The sequence below is a fragment of the Ranitomeya variabilis genome, chromosome 6 (assembly GCF_051348905.1).
Source record: "Ranitomeya variabilis isolate aRanVar5 chromosome 6, aRanVar5.hap1, whole genome shotgun sequence".
Taxonomy (NCBI): Eukaryota; Metazoa; Chordata; class Amphibia; order Anura; family Dendrobatidae; genus Ranitomeya; species Ranitomeya variabilis.
Window position 1 is genome coordinate 525,009,111 of NC_135237.1, and position 21,408 is coordinate 525,030,518.

General features: G+C 45.1%; 1 protein-coding gene across 2 annotated transcripts in view; it reads right to left on the minus strand.

The window, feature by feature from the left end:
* Window positions 1-231: 231 nt before the first annotated feature.
* The window catches only part of NUDCD1 (NudC domain containing 1), a 172,933-nt gene continuing 151,756 nt past the window's right edge, over window positions 232-21,408 (minus strand). For both annotated transcript variants that reach the window (XM_077271082.1, XM_077271081.1), the window contains 2 exons: window positions 4,433-4,592; window positions 232-667 (listed from right to left, as the gene is read on the minus strand). In XM_077271082.1, coding sequence (XP_077127197.1) covers window positions 375-667; window positions 4,433-4,592 — 453 coding nt within the window. In that variant the 3' untranslated portion in view covers window positions 232-374. The remainder of the gene's footprint in view (window positions 668-4,432; window positions 4,593-21,408) is intronic.

Here is a 21,408-nt window from a genome sequence, read left to right on the forward strand (position 1 = left end):
GCAGAGGTTTATCTAATGTGTTTGAGGGCCCTAAATCTTTCCCTGTAACAGAAAATTTGCTGGTGATATGCAACCATTCAGAATGATCATAAGCCACCATGAGAAACCTTGAGGTCATCCAATAGTTGTGGTAGCCACCATTTCACTGCAGCAACTGGAGTTCTGTTCATTCATGTAATAAATTATGGGACTCACAGAATTTCCAGTCGATTATATGCCATACGGGATACATTGGCTTTTAATATTTTATTGGTGAAGAATAAGATTATGAAACCATTTATAAAATGCAGCCGCCTGGATACGAACTTCAAAGGCTCATGTACGAGTATTGTAACCGGCAGTGAACAGAGATGAAAGACGCGAGGGATGGCTCATTAGCCGGCAGTATTTACCCGTATAACAAATAACTTCTTTGTGGTTAAAACAAACAGTCGCTCGTTGGAAGCTTGAAATCCTAAGATGGGGTCGCTGCTCTCCAGACTCGCTACTTGTTGCTTAGCAACCTGTCCTACGTGTCTGCCTTCTTTCCTGTTGTACAATACCGTGGACATAGGGGTTGGCTGGCGATAGATGAATATCCGCCGGACGCACTCGCACAGGGCAGCGTAGCAAAAGTTTGGAGCACAGGTAAAAAACTTCTTGTCTTGCTTTGATGCTTGGACGTATCCTGGAAAGTGACACAAACGTTAAAGCCAAGAAGATGGTTTTCTGTACACGTAGCAGAGTGGAGTTATATAGGGCTGACTAATGGTAAGTGACAAACTCCGCTCTACTGCATCTGTAAAATGGAATTATCTGAAGACAGTGTGTAGATAATGTAACACAAAAGGTTGTATTAAAAAAACACAAGTAACAAGAAAAAACAAACAAAGTCATACAGAAGGCATCAGGACAACCCCGTTCTATATACCCAATTATGACAATATATAATAGTTCTCCCATCAGTAGCCCTCTATTAGCCCGAGATGATGTAGAATGCAGCCCCCACTCACATGTGATTGCCTGGAGGTTTAGTTCCCATACTGTAGTTGTCAGGAGGTGGCGGAGTACCCCATTGCTTCACCTCTCTCCTATGTGCTGATCCCGTGCAGTTCACTGTATTAATGTTATGTACCTGTATGTTACTGTATTCTATGTATTAGTGTGCTGTGTCTGGAATGTTCCTATATCTGTTAGAGGCAGGGCCAGGACAGGTTAACTTTATGGGCTGGACTTGTAGCCTCTTGGGAGCAGGAAGCTCCTGCTTCCTGCTCAGAGCCCAGGCCAGACAACCTGAGGCAGGGTGTGTGTTCCCATCTGGGGCACAGGTGTGTCCCCGCTTGGGACAGAAGGAGCCCCCGTCTTGGTTATAAGTGGATCCCAGTCTGGTACGGAGCTGAATCCTGGTTGGGGAGGACATAGGCTGCCAGAGGACTGTCGGGCAGCGGGCACAAGGACTGTGTTGGTGCCCCAACAGAGACTCTGGCTCCGGAGAGCTTGCTGAGAGTCATGGACTTTGCTGCTGCAGCCGTTGCTGTGTCTAGGGACATAATAGGAATTATTCATCTCTTGTTCATTTTTACACCTTTATTATTAAAATACAAGTTGCCACTGTTGGGACCTATACAGTGTGAAGTGTGGTTCATCCGGAGGACGTCGTCCCATTGTGGAGAACAGCTGCAGGACTGAGGTAACCCACTGTGACCCAAGGCTGGGATCAGAACTGACATTTTATATGCAAGGGGCCGGGGTGTGGACTGACTGTTGTAGTAGACTCGCCTGCGACTACCACCCTGTGCCACCTTGTTACATAGTAGCCAACTGATTACAAGGGCATAGAGATGTCATAGGAAACCTCAGATCCGGACCCTCCCTGTGCCAACTATCTGAATAGTCACTATTTCTCCTGCAGCCGATCACCATGAGTTGGTGATCATGGGCAATGTGACGTCTTGCAGCTGATCCCCATTCAAAACCTTCATAAAATTCCAATATTTCAATTGGTAATTTAGTTTTTTCTTCTCTTCTACCTATAACCAAACTTTTCTCATCGACGTATCCGTATGAGAACTTGCTTTCTTGCGGTATCAGTGAGTTGTAGCTTTGTAGTAGTAGTTTTGAATTAGGTCATTCACTTTAAAAAAGAATATACTAAAAAACGTGGAATAATCTTCAAATGGGGCGATCCGGTGAAAAACAAAACATAATTCCGCCAGCGTCAATGGGTTACATTTTTACAACGTCAAAGAGTTCTCCTCTCTTTCTGGAAGGTTCTTGGATAACTTGGAAAATTAGCAATTACCGTGAGATTTAAGGATGTTGCCAACCATTTCTTCCCGGTCAGACAGCAAAGTAAAGTTTTGGATCATTATATGCAATGCTTGTGAACTGTACATCACACACATTTTATAGCGATATCTCCGTGGTCTTATCCCGCACTAGGACGGTATTGATGTTTGTGTATATATATATATAAGTTGAAACGAACTAAACTGTGATGTATTCCCAAGTTCTGTTGCCATAGAAACAGAATCCGTTATACGGCAGGCTTATAAGTCACGGCCCCCCTAGGTGCTCCTGGCATTAGTTGGCTCTTGTACGGGGCTAGTACCTGTGAGACATCCATGTGTTACCGCTATAAGCCTGGACGCAGCAGTCCACTAATCTAACACAACCTCAGCTCACAACACCAATTTTATTTTCACACCATCTTAAACACTTTCCTCTCATTTGCAGAATCCCGGCTACGGATGGAGGAGCGCCATCGGCTAATGTGTAAGTTTATGGCGAAATGTGCAGTATTGAAATTAAATGATCAGATTTTCTGGGCAAACAACCCAGTGTGACAAACCCCGTACAAAGTGTGAAGAAATAAAAAAATATATACAGCAAAAATTAAAGAAAGAAGTCAAGAGAGAAGTGAACTCATACTGTTCTAAGAATGGCATCTAATCCACATCCCTGTGGTACGGGGGCAATATAGGCACCAGCCAAAACCTACACCTTGTGTTATGACTGCACAGGGCCTGCGGGGGCAGTGTCTACAGTTTACACAGGACAGAGGATAAGTCTCTGACCATTAGTGTTCCCACCACCATTATTGGTTAGGAGAATAGGGTCCTGAGCCCCCCACTTAAAGGAGCAGCTGTCCAGCAAACCCGCTAATCAAAATCATAGGACATGCATAGCTAATGAAGCTCTGTAAGTCGGTCCCTAGGACTTTGCAGCAGTGGTCTAGTAAACAAATCACTCCATTCATTCTAATACATTTTCCTGAGCAAGAAATTAACCGGCGCTGAATAATTTTAAGGGGCTGTCGGCACAAAATGACTGTTCAAACCAAGTATAGGAGCTCGGTGCACCCTTGTTGTGGCCGAACATCTCCACCTTTCTACGCTTCTATAAAGCCAGAGCTGTCAATCAAAGAAGGGGAGGGTTGGTGGAGATAGAGGGAAAACAGGGAGGGAAGGTGCACTTAATTATTTGGCCACGCAGAGGGAGCACAGAGCGCCTGTACTTGGTGTGAACACTTATACTAAGATGACAGAGTCCATTAAATCTACGGCATGTCCAGCTCAGATTGGATTTATTTTTTAGGAAAAACACATTGCAGTTTTTGTTGCATCTGGATCTACCCAAAAGGATCCAATAGGCCATATTCTCACATGTGAAAATAGTACTTTTTTCCCCATTAATTTTTCTCACCAAAATAAGTGATAGCAATCTAGTCTGATTATTGCAATTTTGCTCCATCTTTTTGAAGCATTTCCCCCATTTTTAGGCGTTTCTTTGGTGCAGATTTGATGCGTCTTTTAAATGCCATTTTTAGTGCACAAACATTGGGATTCTCCACTTAAAAACAGAATTACATTTTTAGATACATTTTTTTCAGGCTCCCTCTGGAAGGCTATAGGAAAAATTACACCAAAAAACAGCTCAGAAGCGTCTTTAAATGCAATGGTAACTGATTTTCAGGAAGTCACATCCACTTTACTTAAACTGTTAAAGGAAATCTGCCAGCAAGTTTTGGCCATTTAATCTGAGAGCTGCCTGACATAGGGCACGAGACCCTGATTCCAGGGATGAGTCACTAATTATACTTTATATGCGTGTGTAGCGCTTTCAAAGACAAGTCAAGCATAACCTTTGCATGGAAAAATTAGCATCTAAATTGATATGCAAATGATAATGGTAGATCGTAAACTTCTGTCACTCCAGCTCTATTCCCCACCCAGCGCCGCCTCCTTCTGCTTGACTGACATCCTCTAAGCTGTGTGACTTCAGGCAAAGGAGCTGTCAGTCACGCAGTGGAGGTGGCGCTGGTCGGCGAACAGAGCTGGAGTGACAGAGGCTTCAGATCTCTGAATGGTTATTCAGCCTTATTTGCATTTTAATTCAAAAGCTGACATGGTCCTTAAATATCCCCCCCAAGTACTCATCATTGACAGCTTACCGAGAGCATTGAATGTCGCTGCATGTTCCCAAAAATTGTCACCTTGGTTCAAAACTGGCTGCCACAGAAGAGCGTCCACATCATGTCTCAAGGAAAAGCATGGCATCATTTCTGGAGCAGCAACAAGTGAGAAAAGGAATTGATTGCCGCCTAGATTTACCTGTGGGAAAATAGGGTACAGACTTGACAAGACATCTTCAATGGGGTCAGAAACTTAAAGAGACTGTCACCAGGTGTTTGATGCCCCATGTGAGAATAGAAAAAAACTTGATTGTAATGTTGGGTCACTTTATGGGGCTTCTTGCTATAGATTTCATAAAACACTGTTTTATGTGCTGCATCTATGCTAGTCTTCTCAGTAATAAGCTGCAGATATTTCTTGATATTCATTGTCAGATTCCTGTCTATGTACAGTGCAGACAGAAAACGGTAGTCAATAGTGCAGAATAGGTGCGACAGAGCTCATTACTGAGAAGACTAGCAGAGCCGCAGCAGATATAACAGTGATTTCATCAAAACTACATTAATGAACACAGCAAGTGACCCAGGGATGAAATCAGGATATCGGCCCTTGTTTTACAGTGCTCAAATTGGGAAGCAAAACTTTTATGATCAATTTTCTTTAAGTATCTTGAATAAAATTAAATTCCACTTTATATACCTTCTTAAAAAGATCCTCTAACTCCCCCACAGTCTCAATTCACAAGATAGACAATTATGACAAGTCCACAGCCCAGGTGGAAACAAACAAAAAAAAAATGGAGGAAAAGAAAGTGCGTCGGCACATCCATCCAGGATATAAGGAAAATCTTTCTTTATTGAAAAACAGATTAAAACATGGTAAAATGAAACCTCAGGAAATCGGACACGTTTCAGGTGTATACAACACCCTTATTCATAGGAGAACTGAGGTGGATCATTGTGAGCCATCATTTATACTAGGCATGTGCCAATTAGTGGCTATAATTAATCAAGCTGAAGTCAAAACTTCAGGCGCTGGTCCCACTTATCAGAAACAGTTAAAAATGCAAGGAAATGGGAATCAGCATGATGCAAAGGAAAAACAAATCTATCCCAAAAGGGATGTGACATTTCAATAAGTTACACAAGGTATAACAGATAATCATGAGTTTGGACAAAAGATCAATAAGTTAAACATGCATCTATGACTTTGTAATGTAGAAAAAACAACATTTGATGATATTTAATGGGCAGAACAAAACAAAATGTGATTCTCATAAAGCAAAAAGACCAAAAATAATGGAAATAAATATACGTATAAATATTTTAAGAAGTGACTGTTATATTAATGGAGGTATCATCAACCCCAGAACTTTAGTTACAATTGAGTAACTAAATGGTTACAGGGAACCTGTCACCTCTAATTGGCAGGATATTTAAATTACTTTTTACCGGTCCGATGGGCGGCATTTCACCTTCATTTCTCCACCCTGTCCGTCCCTGTTGTCCGCAAAATGTTAGTGAATTAGAGTACGTATGCTCCATAGTTGGCGCGTGTGCAATGCAATCTTCGGTCGCGCACGTGCAGTATGCTCTGCCCAACTGTGGGCAAAGCCGAAAAGCATTGCTGCGCATGCGCCCGCGCACTATGTTCCAGAACACAGCGAAATACTTCCAGGACATAGTGCGCTGGCGCATGCGCAGTAATGCTTTTCGGCTTTGCCCGCAGTTGGGCAGATCATACTGCACGTGCGCGACCGAAGATTGCATTGCACACGCGCCAACTATGGAGCACACGTACTCTAATTCACTAACATATTGCGGACAACAGGGACGGACGGGGTGGAGAAATGAAGATGAAATGCTGCCCATCGAACAGGTAAAAAGTAATTTAAATATCCCACCAATTTGAGGTGACAGATTCCCTTTAAATGCCCCGTGATTTTACCTTGAGTAATAAATCAGCAGTAGGACAGCAGATAACATAGGCAATTGAAAAAAAAACAAAAACTGCATTGATCTCGTAATTAGCCTTCCGCAGGACTTCACAACCATCAGTCATTTGACCAGTGAGGCCACTATTTGGCTGCAGGTTCAGATGACTGATGGTCGGGAGGTCATCACTTCCGGTTCCTCAGAGAAGGTCAGATCAAGACGCTCATGTTTTTGAAGATATAAGCCTATAGCTCTCTGCCGTCTTCAGGATGGAGCGTGATGGGGCAGAGCCATAGACTCCGTGCTGGACTGCAGAATCAAACTGTGGCTCTCGCCAGGAGATCCGGGGCACCGGGGTAGAAGTCCAAGGCACATGCACTGCCCCAAATCTTCCACTTTAGCACTGCCACTTAGAACTGCAAAATGATAAAAGAAATAAAAAAAGTTCTACTTTTATTTAAAAAAATGTAGCAAATCTAAGAATTTTGCACCTAGAACAACGGCACCTGTGGCAGCCCCAACACTGCGTCACTGCTCCGATTGATTGCTATGGGCAACAAACACTGCTTTACTGTAAGACAGTGTTGATATCAGGGGAGATCAGACGGTGCGGCTGGACATAATCTGCACCCATGGTGGCGATTGGCTGCACAATTTCGTTCCAAAATTAAGAGGCCATTCCTGTGGGCGGAGAAGCAGTAAAACAGAAGCTTGCAGAACTTTTCACGATCTGGGATTTTACACCGATGGCCTATCCTCAGCATAAGTTATTGATATGACGGGCGTCCCAAGATGAGTAAATTGAAGAGCAGCGGTGCTCTGAACACTCCCATATGAGTGTGATTGGTACTCTACTAGGGAAAGCCACCAACCTTCTATCCACTGATTGGAATGGACTCTACTGATCATCTATCGATGACCTATTTATGACCTATTTTAAGGCAAGAATTAGAATACTTTCCTGGTAAAACTTTTGCTAACTTGTCCCATAAAATGTAGAGATGGGGGCCGGATATTTCCAGGCGCGCTCCTCCGGACCGCGCTGCACACATCTAGCTCAGCATCTGCCGCGCTGTCACATATCAGACATGATATCTCGATGAGTGATCTTGGCGTGCAGCAGAAGGACTTTCTTTACGAGTGCCGTATTCTACATTCTCAAGCTTTTCTAATCCGGGAAAGGTCCACTTGAGAATTACTGAATAAATTACATTGCCCGTGTATCTTTTAAGTGTCATTTCTGCATGGCATCTCACAAATTAAATATTAATCGTCAAAGACAGTAGTGATGAAAAGAGAAGTGCGGCGGCGCTCTGTTCACGGGTGATGTGTCTGACAGCCAGGCTTATCCTCAGGCACGAGACATACTGATCCTCAGGATAATGATTAGAAAGGTAGAAAGAGCAACATGGAAAGAGGGACAAAAAAAAAAGAATAAAGAAAAAATTGAAGTTAATGTTATGTGTAAAAGGGCTTGTAATATTCCCAGCAGATGCAGGTATTTTCCCTTGGTTTAAGCATAATATGCACCATGATTTTTATAGGATTGCAGGCTGAGCAGGTGAATATAGGGTGATCACAAAGCAAATAAGTGTCGTAAACCTCAATATAATGCTCCAAAAATTGGCAATGGAAATCTAGTGTGCTGATGATAAATCTGAGCAACATAAGATATAACTCATTCTATATACTGTACATAGAAATAAACTTATGTACTTGTGTTTTTCCAACCCGTCAAGCTTCTCCCCGTGTCTAAACACCTAGACGCCGCAGTCACTCTTGACAGTGGCATCTAAGGGGTTAAATAGAGGGATCGTGTTCTCACAGATTCCCCCAGTTTTTGCAGGAACCCACCTGTGTATGTGATGAATATATTCATTGCGGAGAGCTAGTTTACCAGTGCTCATGATGGATACAGCGTCGTGTAGTGTTAAGGGGTTAATGGTGTTCCTAAAACCTATTGCGTATAAATTATACAGTACAGATTTCTCGCATTGTTCCTTATGATATGCACAAGTCTGCAGAACATCAAAGGCACAAATTGTTACTCCGATGCCTGTGGAGGACGAGCACATAAATATTCTAATACTAGAACAGTGAAAAAGTGAAGCAGTCCTCGGAGGACGACACCGTGGCTAACAATACTCGTTCAGTGCTCCACACATGGTATTAAGTATAGTCATTGTGGTTAGTATTAAAGCTAAACTCTACATTAGTATCTTATGAGATCTAATCAGCTTTCGGGGTCGCCATCTCCTGGGATAGGTGGTTGGCACACAAAGGGCTTTCATTCCCAAACAGTGGATAAGGTTCAAATCTGTCTGAAATCAGATTATCTTCATACAGAAAACAAGTACATCACAGAGAAAAATTAATCTGGGGCCGTCAAGCCCTTAACTAGACGTGGTAGAACTCTAGCCGTCCAAACTCTGAGCCTATTGCCCAGAACCTGAAAACACCATAGGACATCCCACACCTCATTGTGATGACCTCCACATGCCTCAACGCAGTCTATCCTTTCCCAGACCAGGAGCCAAGCCTGGGAGCATACACAATAGATAGCTGACGGTTTGGGCAACGGATGGGCATGCAGCTCCTAAATGCTCTGCCTAGGGCTCTCCGGTGTTCTCTAAGAAAGAGAGCTGTCAGATTCCACTAGCGCCAGCCAATCTCGGATATATCGGATCCTTGTTTCCTCAGACATCATCTGTCAGAGCAGAGTTAGAAAACTCCTCAATATACATCAGACTGTCGGCGAGCCCACTGATATCGAGTTTAGTCTAATTTGTATGGGGGCCTTAAGGCTGTACTTTGTGACCCAATGTACAGCAGCGATTTTACACACGGACCTTTAATCCATTTGAAAAAATAAAATAAAATGACTAAATCACATGTAAACTGTAAGCAGCGTCTCTATCCATCCACTATGTGGAGACACGAAAGCACACAAATCCAGTAACATCCACAATTTCCGACTTGGCAGGCCAGCCTGTACCCACCATAAGGCTAGGGATACAAGGCAACTTTGGAGGCGACATCTATCGCACAACTGAGGTCGGCTCGTGACTACATTGAAGCACAATTAATGGGGTTGCATTTTTTCTGTAGGTGTTGCAATGTGACCCTATTTACTTCTATAGTCCTGCCATATAATCATAGAATGTTATAGTTGGAAGGGACCTCCAGGGTCATCATGTCCAATCCTCCTGCTCAGTGCAGGATTCACTAAACCATCTCATGTCTGTCCAGCCTCTGTTTGAAGACTTCTATTGAAGGAGAACTCACCACCTCTCATGGCAGCCTGTTCCGCTCATTGATCACCCTCACTGTCAAAACTTTTTTTCTAATATCTAATCTGTATCTTCTCTTTTTCAGTTTCATTCCATTACTTCTCATGTTTCCTTGTGCAAATGAGAATAAGGATGCTCCGTCTACATTGTGACATCCCTTCAGATATTTGTAGACAGCTATTAAGTCTCCTTTTAGTCTTCTTTTTTGCAAGCTAAACATTCCCAGATCCTAGTCCGCTCACCATCCTGGTCGCTCTTCTCTGAACTTGCTAAAGCTTTTTCAATGTCTTTTTTAAAATGTGGTGCCCAGAACTGTACACAGTATTCCACATGAGGCCTGACCAAGGAGGAGTAGAGGGGGATAATTACTTAACGTGATCTAGACTCTGCTTCTTTTAATACAGTAGAAGCATCATCAAGTGAACATCATTGAGGCCAAAGTAGCCTATATCTAATCTTTTTGAAGGTGGCTCCTAAGGAGTCTAATTAGACGGGATGGTGCCCACCCTTCTTTCACACAACCAAGCAGAATTTCAGGTTTCTAATCCAACCAAACAGATGAAAACTCGTCCATCATCAAGTGACTCCTTGTCTAGGTGACCACAATATGAGAACATGAAGTTACATTCACAGGTGTGATTGTATTAGAAATGTGAGCAAAACTTCTAACTGCAACACAATAGGCTATTTTTCATTCCACACAAGACTTATTTTAGTTCCCACTCCCCATACAGAAGCCATCACAGAAAGAGGTATAAAATCTATGCACAGATTGCAAAAATGGATAGGCACGCCAGCCTACAAGGCAACCAAATAACTCCTTGTGGCAATTTCCTTATTGAGTTGGAAGCATTTTTTTTTTTTTTTAGACAAAACAGTTTGCTCTAGGTGTGTTTTTCCCAAGTGCTCCCTATCCTCTTAAAAATTCATGAAATTCATGGCATTTCCATCCTGCCCAATCTCTCCCTCCACCAAAGTCACAAAAAAGGTGTGTGAAAGAGGCCTTTAAAGGGTTCACTGATGAAAACAAGTCATCACCTATCCACGGGATCGTCGATAAATTATGCTAGGTCAGATGCCTGACCCCCACTCCATTCATTCTCTTAGGCGATGTCAGAAGAAGTAAAGTGCAGCGCTCAACAGCTCAATATGGAATGAATGGAATGGAGGTTCTCACTGGAATAAAAGTGTCCCGGTTCTGCTGATCAATGTAGGTCCCAGTGGTTGGATATCCACTGATCAATAAGCCATCACCTATCCTGCATGTAGCCAAGTACGCTGAATGCTAATTAGAGTGTTATGATCTGGTGGCCTAAGAGCAGCATGAGACATACTCTGGAGAAGGTGGTACCTGTACTGACCGCAGACCCTGAACTTAACACCGCAACTAGAAGTAGCCGTGGAATGTACCTAGCGCTTCCTGGACATCTCAACACAGCCGGAGGACTAATTACCCCTAGAGATAGAAAAGGGAAAACTATCTTGCCTCAGAGAAAATTCCCAAAGGATAGGCAGCCCCCCACAAATATTGACTGTGAGAGTAGAGGGAAAAAACATACACAGACTGAAATCAGAATTTAGCAAAGGAGGCCACTTCTAGCTAAATAGAAAGGATAGGACAGAGTACTATGCGGTCAGTATTAAAACACTAGAAAATATCCACCACAGAAAATACAAAAATCTCCACAGCTAACTAAAGATATGGAGGGTATATCTGCATCTCCAGAGATACCAGCTTGGCTAAACAAATCCTTATACAGACCAAGCTGGACAAGACAAAAAAACATGGAAAAAAACTGAACAATAAGGCCACACAGCATGTGGACAGCAAAAAATCAAGGCCAGAACTTAACTTTGCTGAAAAGAACTGCAAAGCAGGAGAGACCAGGCAGAGATGTGAATCCTCCAGGAACAATGGACAACTGGCACTGACTAAAGGGTGAAGCAAGACTAAATAGCCCAGTCAAAATTGCAAAAAGTGAACACACCTGATAAATGCTGTGATTCAGAGACAGCAGCGCTACCACTTATAACCACCGGAGGGAGCCCAAGAGCCGAATTCACAACAGTACCCCCCCCTTGAGGAGGGGTCACCGAACCCTCACCAGAGCCCCCAGGCCGATCTGGACGAGCCAAATGAAAGGCACAAACCAAATCATCAGCATGAACATCGGAGGCAACAACCCAAGAATTATCCTCCTGGCCATAACCCTTCCATTTGACAAGATACTGAAGCTTCCGCCTCGAAAAACGAGAATCCAAAATCTTCTCAACCACATACTCCAACTCCCCATCAATCAACACCGGGGTAGGAGGATCAACAGAGGGAACAACGGGCACCACATATTTCCGCAACAAAGATCTATGAAAAACATTATGGATGGAAAAAGAGGCTGGAAGGGCCAAACGAAAAGACACTGGATTGATAATCTCAGAAATCCTATAAGGGCCAATAAACCGAGGCTTAAACTTAGGGGAAGAAACCTTCATAGGGACATGATGGGAAGACAACCAGACCAAATCCCCAACCCGAAGCCGGGAACCAACACACCGACGACGGTTAGCAAAACGCTGAGCCCCCTCCTGAGACAACACCAAATTGTCAACAACATGAGCCCAAATTTGCTGCAACCTGTCAACCACAGAGTCCACCCCAGGACAATCAGAAGGCTCAACCTGCCCCGAAGAAAAACGAGGATGAAAACCAGAGTTACAAAAGAAGGGTGAAACCAAGGTAGCAGAACTAGCCCGATTATTAAGGGCAAACTCGGCCAATGGCAAGAAAGCCACCCAATCATCCTGATCAGTAGACACAAAGCATCTCAAATAAGTTTCCAAAGTCTGATCAGTTCGCTCGGTTTGGCCATTTGTCTGAGGATGAAATGCGGAAGAAAAAGACAAATCAATGCCCAGCCTAGCACAAAAGGCCCGCCAAAACCTAGAAACAAACTGGGAACCTCTATCGGACACAATATTCTCCGGAATGCCATGCAAACGAACCACATGCTGAAAAAACAACGGAACCAAATCAGAAGAGGAAGGCAACTTAGGCAAAGGTACCAAATGAACCATCTTAGAAAACCGGTCACAAACCACCCAGATAACTGACATCCTCTGGGAAACCGGAAGATCCTAAATAAAATCCATAGAAATATGCGTCTAAGGCCTCTCAGGGACCGGCAAAGGCAAAAGCAACCCACTAGCGCGGGAACAGCAAGGCTTGGCCCGCGCACAAGTCCCACAGGACTGCACAAAAGAACGCACATCCCGTGACAAAGAAGGCCACCAAAAGGACCTACCAACCAAATCTCTGGTACTAAAAATCCCAGGATGACCGGCTAACACAGAACAATGAACCTCCGAAATCACTTTACTAGTCCATCTGTCAGGAACAAACAATTTCCCCACTGGACAGCGGTCAGGTTTATCAGCCTGAAATTTCTGAAGAACCTGTCGTAAATCAGGGGAGATGGCAGAAAGAATCACCCCTTCCTTCAGAATACCGACCGGCTCAAGGACCCCAGAAGAATCAGGCAAAAAGCTCCTAGAGAGGGCATCAGCCTTAACATTCCTAGAACCCGGAAGATACGAGACCACAAAATCAAAACGGGAGAAAAACAGGGACCATCGGGCCTGTCTAGGATTCAGCCGTTTGGCAGACTCGAGATGACCGATCATAAGAATCTGATTTAAGACCACAATACGGTGCTTGGCCCCCTCAAGCCAATGTCGCCACTCCTCAAATGCCCACTTCATAGCCAACAACTCACGATTACCGACATCATAATTGCATTCCGCAGGCAAAAACTTTCGAGAAAAGAAGGCACACGGTTTCATCAAGGAACCATCAGAATTCCTCGGAGACAAAACGGCCCCTGCCCCAATCTCAGAAGCGTCAACTTCAACCTGAAAAGGAAGAGAAACATCCGGCTGACGCAACACAGGGGCAGAAGTAAATCGGCGCTTAAGCTCCTGAAAGGCAGAAACAGCCGCAGAGGACCAATTCGTCACATCAGCGCCTTTCTTCATCAAATCGGTCAGGGGTTTAACCACACTGGAGAAGTTGGCAATGAAACGGCGATAAAAATTAGCAAAGCCCAAAAATTTCTGAAGGCCCTTCACGGATGTGGGCTGGATCCAATCATGAATGGCCTGAACCTTAACCGGATCCATCTCCATAAATGAGGGAGAAAAAATGAAGCCCAAAAAAGAAATCTTCTGTACTCCAAAGAGGCACTTAGACCCCTTCACAAACAAGGCATTATCACGAAGGATCTGAAATACCATCCTGACTTGTTTCACATGAGACTCCCAATCATCTGAAAAAATCAAAATATCATCCAAATATACAATCATGAATTTATCAAGATAATTCCGAAATATATCATGCATGAAGGACTGAAACACAGATGGAGCATTAGAGAGTCCGAATGGCATCACAAGGTATTCAAAATGGCCTTCGGGCGTATTAAACGCAGTTTTCCATTCGTCACCCTGCTTAATACGAACAAGATTATATGCCCCTCGAAGGTCAATCTTAGTAAACCAACTAGCCCCCTTAATCCTAGCAAACAGATCAGAAAGCAAAGGCAAAGGGTATTGGAATTTGACCGTGATCTTATTCAAGAGGCAATAATACAGGGTCTCAAGGAGCCATCTTTTTTGGCAACAACAAAAAAACCTGCTCCCAATGGTGAAGAAGATGGCCGAATATGCCCCTTCTCCAAGGACTCCTTAACATAGCTCCGCATGGCGGTATGTTCTGACACAGACAGGTTGAAAAGTCGGCCCTTAGGGAACTTACAGCCTGGAATCAAGTCAATAGCACAATCACAGTCCCTATGTGGTGGAAGGGAACTGGACTTGGGCTCATTGAATACATCCTGGAAATCAGACAAAAACTCAGGAATTTCAGAAGAGGGGGAGGAGGCAATTGACATCAAAGGAACGTCACCATGAACCGCCTGACAACCCCAACTAGTCACAGACATAGATTTCCAATCTAATACCCGATTATGCACCTGTAACCATGGGAAACCCAGCACAATAGCATCATGCAAATTATGCAACACCAGAAAACAACAATCTTCCTGATGGGCTGGCGCCATGCACATGGTCAGCTGTGTCCAAAACTGAGGTTTATTTTTAGCCAACGGTGTAGCATCAATGCCCCTCAAAGGAATAGGACTCTGCAAAGGCTGCAAGGGGAAACCACAACGTCTGGCAAATTCTAAGTCCATTAAGTTTAGAGCGGCGCCTGAATCCACAAATGCCATGACAGAAAATGACGATAATGAGCAGATCAGGGTCACAGATAACAGAAATTTAGGTTGTACAGTACTGATGGTAACAGAACTAGCGATTCTCTTGGTACGCTTAGGGCAATCAGAAATAACATGAGCAGAATCGCCGCAGTAAAAACACAACCTTTTCTGACGTCTGAATCCTTGTCGTTCAGCTCTAGACACAATCCTATCACACTGCATAGGCTCAGGACTCCGCTCGGAAGACAATGCCATAGCGTGCACAACTCTGCGCTCGTGCAAGCGCCGATCAATCTGAATGGCCACCATAACATCTTTAACGGATTCAGAAAGACCCTTTCTGAAGATTGCCGCCAAGGCATCCTCATTCCATTTAGTCAGTACAAACCATTTTCTAAACTTCTGGCAATATGATTCTGCCGCTTCTTGACCCTGAGACAGGGCCAACAAGGTCTTCTCAGCATGATCACTGAATTAGGTTCGTCATACAATAACCCAAGCGCCTGAAAAAAGGTGTCTACATTAAGCAACGCCGGATTCCCAGGTTCCAGGGCAAATGCCCAATTCTGGGGGTCACCACGCAGCAGAGACATAACAATTTTAACCTGCTGGATGGGATCACCAGAGGAACGGGGCTTCAGAGCAAAAAACAGTTTACAGTTACAGTGCCTACAAGTAGTATTCAACCCTCTGCAGATTTAGCAGGTTTAATAAGATGCAAATAAGTTAGAGCCTTCAAACTTCAAACAAGAGCAGGATTTATTAACAGATGCATAAATCTTACAAACCAAAAAGTTTTGTTGCTCAGTTAAATTTTTATAAATTTTAAATATAAAAGTGTGGGTCAATTATTATTCAACCCCCTAGGTTTAATATTTTGTGGAATAACCTTTGTTTGCAATTACAGCTAATAATCATCTTTTAGAAGACCTGATCAGGCCGGCACAGGTCTCTGGAGTTATCTTGGCCCACTCCTCCATGCAGATCTTCTCCAAGTTATCTAGGTTCTTTGGGTGTCTCATGTGGACTTTAATCTTGAGCTCCTTCCACAAGTTTTCAATTGGGTTAAGGTAAGGAGACTGACAAGGCCACTGCAACACCTTGATTTTTTGCCTCTTGAACCAGGCCTTGGTTTTCTTGGCTGTGTGCTTTGGGTCGTTGTCTTGTTGGAAGATGAAATGACGACCCATCTTAAGATCCTTGATGGAGGAGCGGAGGTTCTTGGCCAAAATCTCCAGGTAGGCCGTGCTATCCATCTTCCCATGGATGCGGACCAGATGGCCAGGCCCCTTGGCTGAGAAACAGCCCCACAGCATGATGCTGCCACCACCATGCTTGACTGTAGGGATGGTATTCTTGAGGTCGTATGCAGTGCCATCCAGTCTCCAAACGTCACGTGTGTGGTTGGCACCAAAGATCTCGATCTTGGTCTCATCAGACCAGAGAACCTTGAACCAGTCAGTCTCAGAGTCCTCCAAGTGATCATGAGCAAACTGTAGACGAGCCTTGACATGATGCTTTGAAAGTAAAGGTACCTTACGGGCTCGTCTGGAACGGAGACCATTGCGGTGGAGTACGTTACTTATGGTATTGACTGAAACCAATGTCCCCACTGCCATGAGATCTTCCCGGAGCTCCTTCCTTGTTGTCCTTGGGATAGCCTTGACTCTTCGGACAAGCCTGGCCTCGGCACGGGAGGAAACTTTCAAAGGCTGTCCAGGCCGTGGAAGGCTAACAGTAGTTCCATAAGCCTTCCACTTCCGGGTGATGCTCCCAACAGTGGAGACAGGTAGGCCCAACTCCTTGGAAAGGGTTTTGTACCCCTTGCCAGCCTTGTGACCCTCCACGATCTTGTCTCTGATGGCCTTGGAATGCTCCTTTGTCTTTCCCATGTTGACCATGTTTGAGCGCTGTTCACAAGTTTGGGGAGGGTCTTAAATAGTCAGAAAAGGCTGGAAAAAGAGATAATTAATCCAAACATGTGAAGCTCATTGTTCTTTGTGCCTGAACTACTTCTTAATACTTTAGGGGAACCAAACAGAATTCTGGTGGGTTGAGGGGTTGAATAATAAATGACCCTCTGAAAAAACTTTTCCCAATTTAAAAAAAAAATAAACAAAGAAATAACATTCTTTTTTGCTGCAGTGCATTTCACACTTCCAGGCTGATCTACAGTCCAAATGTCACAATGCCAAGTTAATTCCAAATGTGTAAACCTGCTAAATCTGCAGGGGGTTGAATACTACTTGTAGGCACTGTATTTTTAAAGCTCAGAAATTTGGACCTATCCCCAAAAAACAAATCAGGAGTTGGAATTCTAGGCTCTAAAACCGGAGTCTGAACGATATAATCGGAAATACCCTGTACTCTAGCAGCAAGTTGATCCACACGAGAAGCCAATCCCTGAACATCCATACCAGCGCCGAACTCCTGAGCCACCCAGAGGTAAAGAGGGAAGGGAAAAAAAAACCACAACAGACTACAGAAAAAAAAAAAATGGCTCAGCACTTTCCTTCCCTTCTTCTGAGATGCGGTTAACTCATTGTTGGCCAGTTGTACTGTTATGATCTGGTGGCCTAAGAGCAGCATGAGACGTACTCTGGAGAAGGTGGTACCTGTACTGACCGCAGACCCTGAACTTAACACCGCAACTAGAAGTAGCCGTGGAATGTACCTAGCGCTCCCTGGACATCTCGACACAGCCGGAGGACTAATTACCCCTAGAGATAGAAAATGGAAAACTATCTTGCCTCAGAGAAAATTCCCAAAGGATAGGCAGCCACCCACAAATATTGACTGTGAGAGTAGAGGGAAAAAACATACACAGACTGAAATCAGAAATTAGCAAAGGATGCCACTTCTAGCTAAATAGAAAGGATAGGACAGAGTACTATGCGGTCAGTATTAAAACACTAGAAAATATCCACCACAGAAAATACAAAAACTCCACAGCTAACTAAAGATATGGAGGGTATATCTGCATCTCCAGAGATACCAGCTTGGCTAAACAAATCCTTATACAGACCAAGCTGGACAAGACAAAAAAACATGGAAAAAAACTGAACAATAAGGCCACACAGCATGTGGACAGCAAAAAATCAAGGCCAGAACTTAACTTTGCTGAAAAGAACTGCAAAGCAGGAGAGACCAGGCAGAGATGTGAATCCTCCAGGAACAATGGACAACTGGCACTGACTAAAGGGTGAAGCAAGACTAAATAGCCCAGTCAAAATTGCAAAAAGTGAACACACCTGATAAATGCTGTGATTCAGAGACAGCAGCGCTATCACTTACAACCACCGGAGGGAGCCCAAGAGCAGAATTCACAACATTAGAGCATATGGATATCTTAGAACAGTGATTTTCAACCTTTTTTTGAGCCGTGGCACACTTTTTATACTTAAAAAATCCCGGGGCACACCACCAACCAAAATGGCACAAAATGACACTAAAACAGTACATATTCTACATATAGTTAATAATATAGATTCTAAATGTATTTATACTCACTCAGTGTGAAACCTGGGCCTAAGTGCAACCCTAGCCCTAAGTGCAACCCTAACCCTACCCCTAACCCTACCCCTAATGGAAAAACAAAAATAATTATATTTTCTGTATTTTATAATTGTCCCTACCTATGGGGGTGATAAAGGGGGGGTTTATTTACAATTTTTTTTTATTTTGATCGCTGTGATAGAACTTATCACAGCGACCAAAATGTACAGGAACGAATCTGCCGGCAGGCAGATTCGGCGGGCGCACTGCGCATGCGCCCGCCATTTTCCAAGATGGCGGCGCCGATGGAGAAGACGGCCGGACACCGGGAGGGACATCGGAGCTAGGCAAGTATGGGGGGGGGGGGGGGGGGGATCGGAGGACCGGGGGAGCGGACAGGAGGACCAGGGGAGCGGACAGGAGGGAGGAGGGGAGCGGACAGGAGTTCGGGGCAGAAAGGACGACTGGGGAGGCGATCGGTGGCGGGGGGGGGGGGGGGGGGCAGATCGGGGTCTCCAGCCATGGCAGATGCTATTGCAGCATCGGCCATGGCTGGATTGTAATATTTCACCATTTTCATAGGTGAAATATTACAAATCGCTCTGATTGGCTGTTTCACTTTCAACAGCCAATCAGAGCGATCGTAGCCATGGGGGGGTGAAGCCACCCCCCCTGGGCTGAAGTACCACTCCCCCTGTCCCTGCAGATCGGGTGAAATTGGAGTTAACCCTTTCACCCGATCTGCAGGGACGCGATCTTTCCATGACGCCACATAGGCGTCATGGGTCGGATTGGCACCGACTTTCATGACACCTACGTGGCGTCATGGGTCGGGAAGGGGTTAATGATTATACACAGCATTATTGGCGGGCATTACCTTGGCGGCGGGCAAATGCGAGAGTCTCTCCGCTCTCAGGATGACGCGCCGGCCTCGGTGACGTCATTAAGTCGCGCGAGCGTTCAAAGCTCGCGCATGTGTTATTCCGTGACTGCGCATCGCTGCGCATTGCCGGGGAACAAAACAAAGGGGGCACCATAGTTTGGGGAACTTTCCCCGCGGCACACCCGACCATGCGGAACACTGGTTGAAAATCACTGTCTTAGAAGGTGGTCCCTTGTGTCTTGACCGTTAGTCCGGTGATCTCCAAGATGTCTACACGAGCCAATTACAGGCTTGCCCACATAGACCATTACATTTTAGGTCACATAAGCGTTAATCCCCCGTCTCTGACAATTGTACAGCTCCTGATGATTGGCATAGAATCTAAGAGAACACTGACTATTCCAACAATTAGACTATTATATATTGAAATCAATTAAAATAAAAAGCTTCAGAGCAATATTATATATTGTAAGGTTTCTCTTACTGAGAGTGTTGGGGGACACTCACTTGGCCGCGATATTCATGCACACGGGCACGGGTTTATAAAACAAAGCAGTCCATGCGGTTTATTAAGCCTCATAAACCGGGGTACGCACAGTTCATAACATGAAACACAACAGGCACCAACTGGTCATATTTACTTGCAGCTTCTAACACTTCAGTGTACGGCTTTGCCTCACGGTCACTAACACGCTGGTCCTCCCTTAACCAGTTCCCAAGGGAGACCACACAGTTCATAGAACTTCACAAGCACTACCGGCCTGTACGATACCTGACGGGAGCTCCGGCCACACCTGCTGACTCCTTGCCAATCCGCACCTCCGGGTAAGCTGCCTTACAGGAATCACCAACTTGCCTGGCCGGCACGCACTAGTCAGTCCAGACCTCACCGAAGGACTCCAGCTTCCCCAGACTCCGTCAACACTCTTCTGGGTAAGCTGCCTAACAGGGATCCCCAACTTGCCTGTCCGGCATACAGTAGTCAGTCCAGACCTCACCGAAGGACTCCAGCTTCCCCAGTTCCACTGTGCACTGCTCCGGGATCCGGTCCTCCTACTAGGACCTCCCACGCCAGCAGGTGCTTTCCAGGAAGCCCCCTCTCAGGCTTCCAACACAGGAACACACCGAGCCCTCAGGAACTCCCTCAGGGATTTTGCACTTGGACCCTCCAGGTCCAACACTGGAACCACACAGGACCATGTGACCCACACCCTGGTCACGTTATGTACCTGTAACCACACCCACGGTAATGGATCACATGGGCTGGTCACGTGATCCTGACATCACTGCAGGTCAATTCTCACGGCCTCAATACAACTCCGTGCACATCCCGGGGAGACCATGCAGCGCCCCCTACCTGTTACAGGGGTTACTGCATCACATATATCACATATCCCCCCCCTCTGTTCACACCTGTAGGGTTGAACACCTGTCATACACGTGGGATCACGGGATATGTCATGCACGTTGCCTTGCCCTACCTGTCGAGAGAACCGTCTCAGTCGGTTTTGAGCATCACACAGACCCATCCAGTTGTTGAGTTTACCCCGCCCCCAGCGGTCAACATGTAGGCCTTGAGCTTTGGCCCATAAGTTACACTCTGTCCGTGACACCAAACCTTTAGTCAAGTTTGTCTCTTTACTCGACCTTTCTCTCCAGGGTCGCCACCCACGGTTGGTACGGACATTAGTCCCACTTGCAGTCGAGACTAGCAACTGATCAGAGTCTGACCCTCCATCACTACGTCTACTACTGTACATGTCCTTTTTGTTTCCTTTTCCTTGGGAAGAAGGCGGCCGCCACCTTATGTTCTGCAGCTGTTTATTGACCTGCCGTCTGTACAGTCTTAGCTGCTCTATTTCTCTCAGGTAGGCCACGCGATACCTCAGGAGCATCCGGATATTTGCTAGACTCTCCTTGGACCCGACAACCAGGAATGACACCATTCCATCTTCACCCACCTGGGCCTCGTCTTCAGACGGAATCCTCAGTCTCTTCACACCTGACACATCCACCATCTCCTGCATCGCTTTTCCAAATCGGCCAATGAGCTTCGCTACCAGAGCTCTGGGCACTTGGACTGTGTCCTCTACCAAGCCCAGAAGACTTTGAGCTTTCCTGGCTTGCTCCAAACAACGAGTGGCCTCA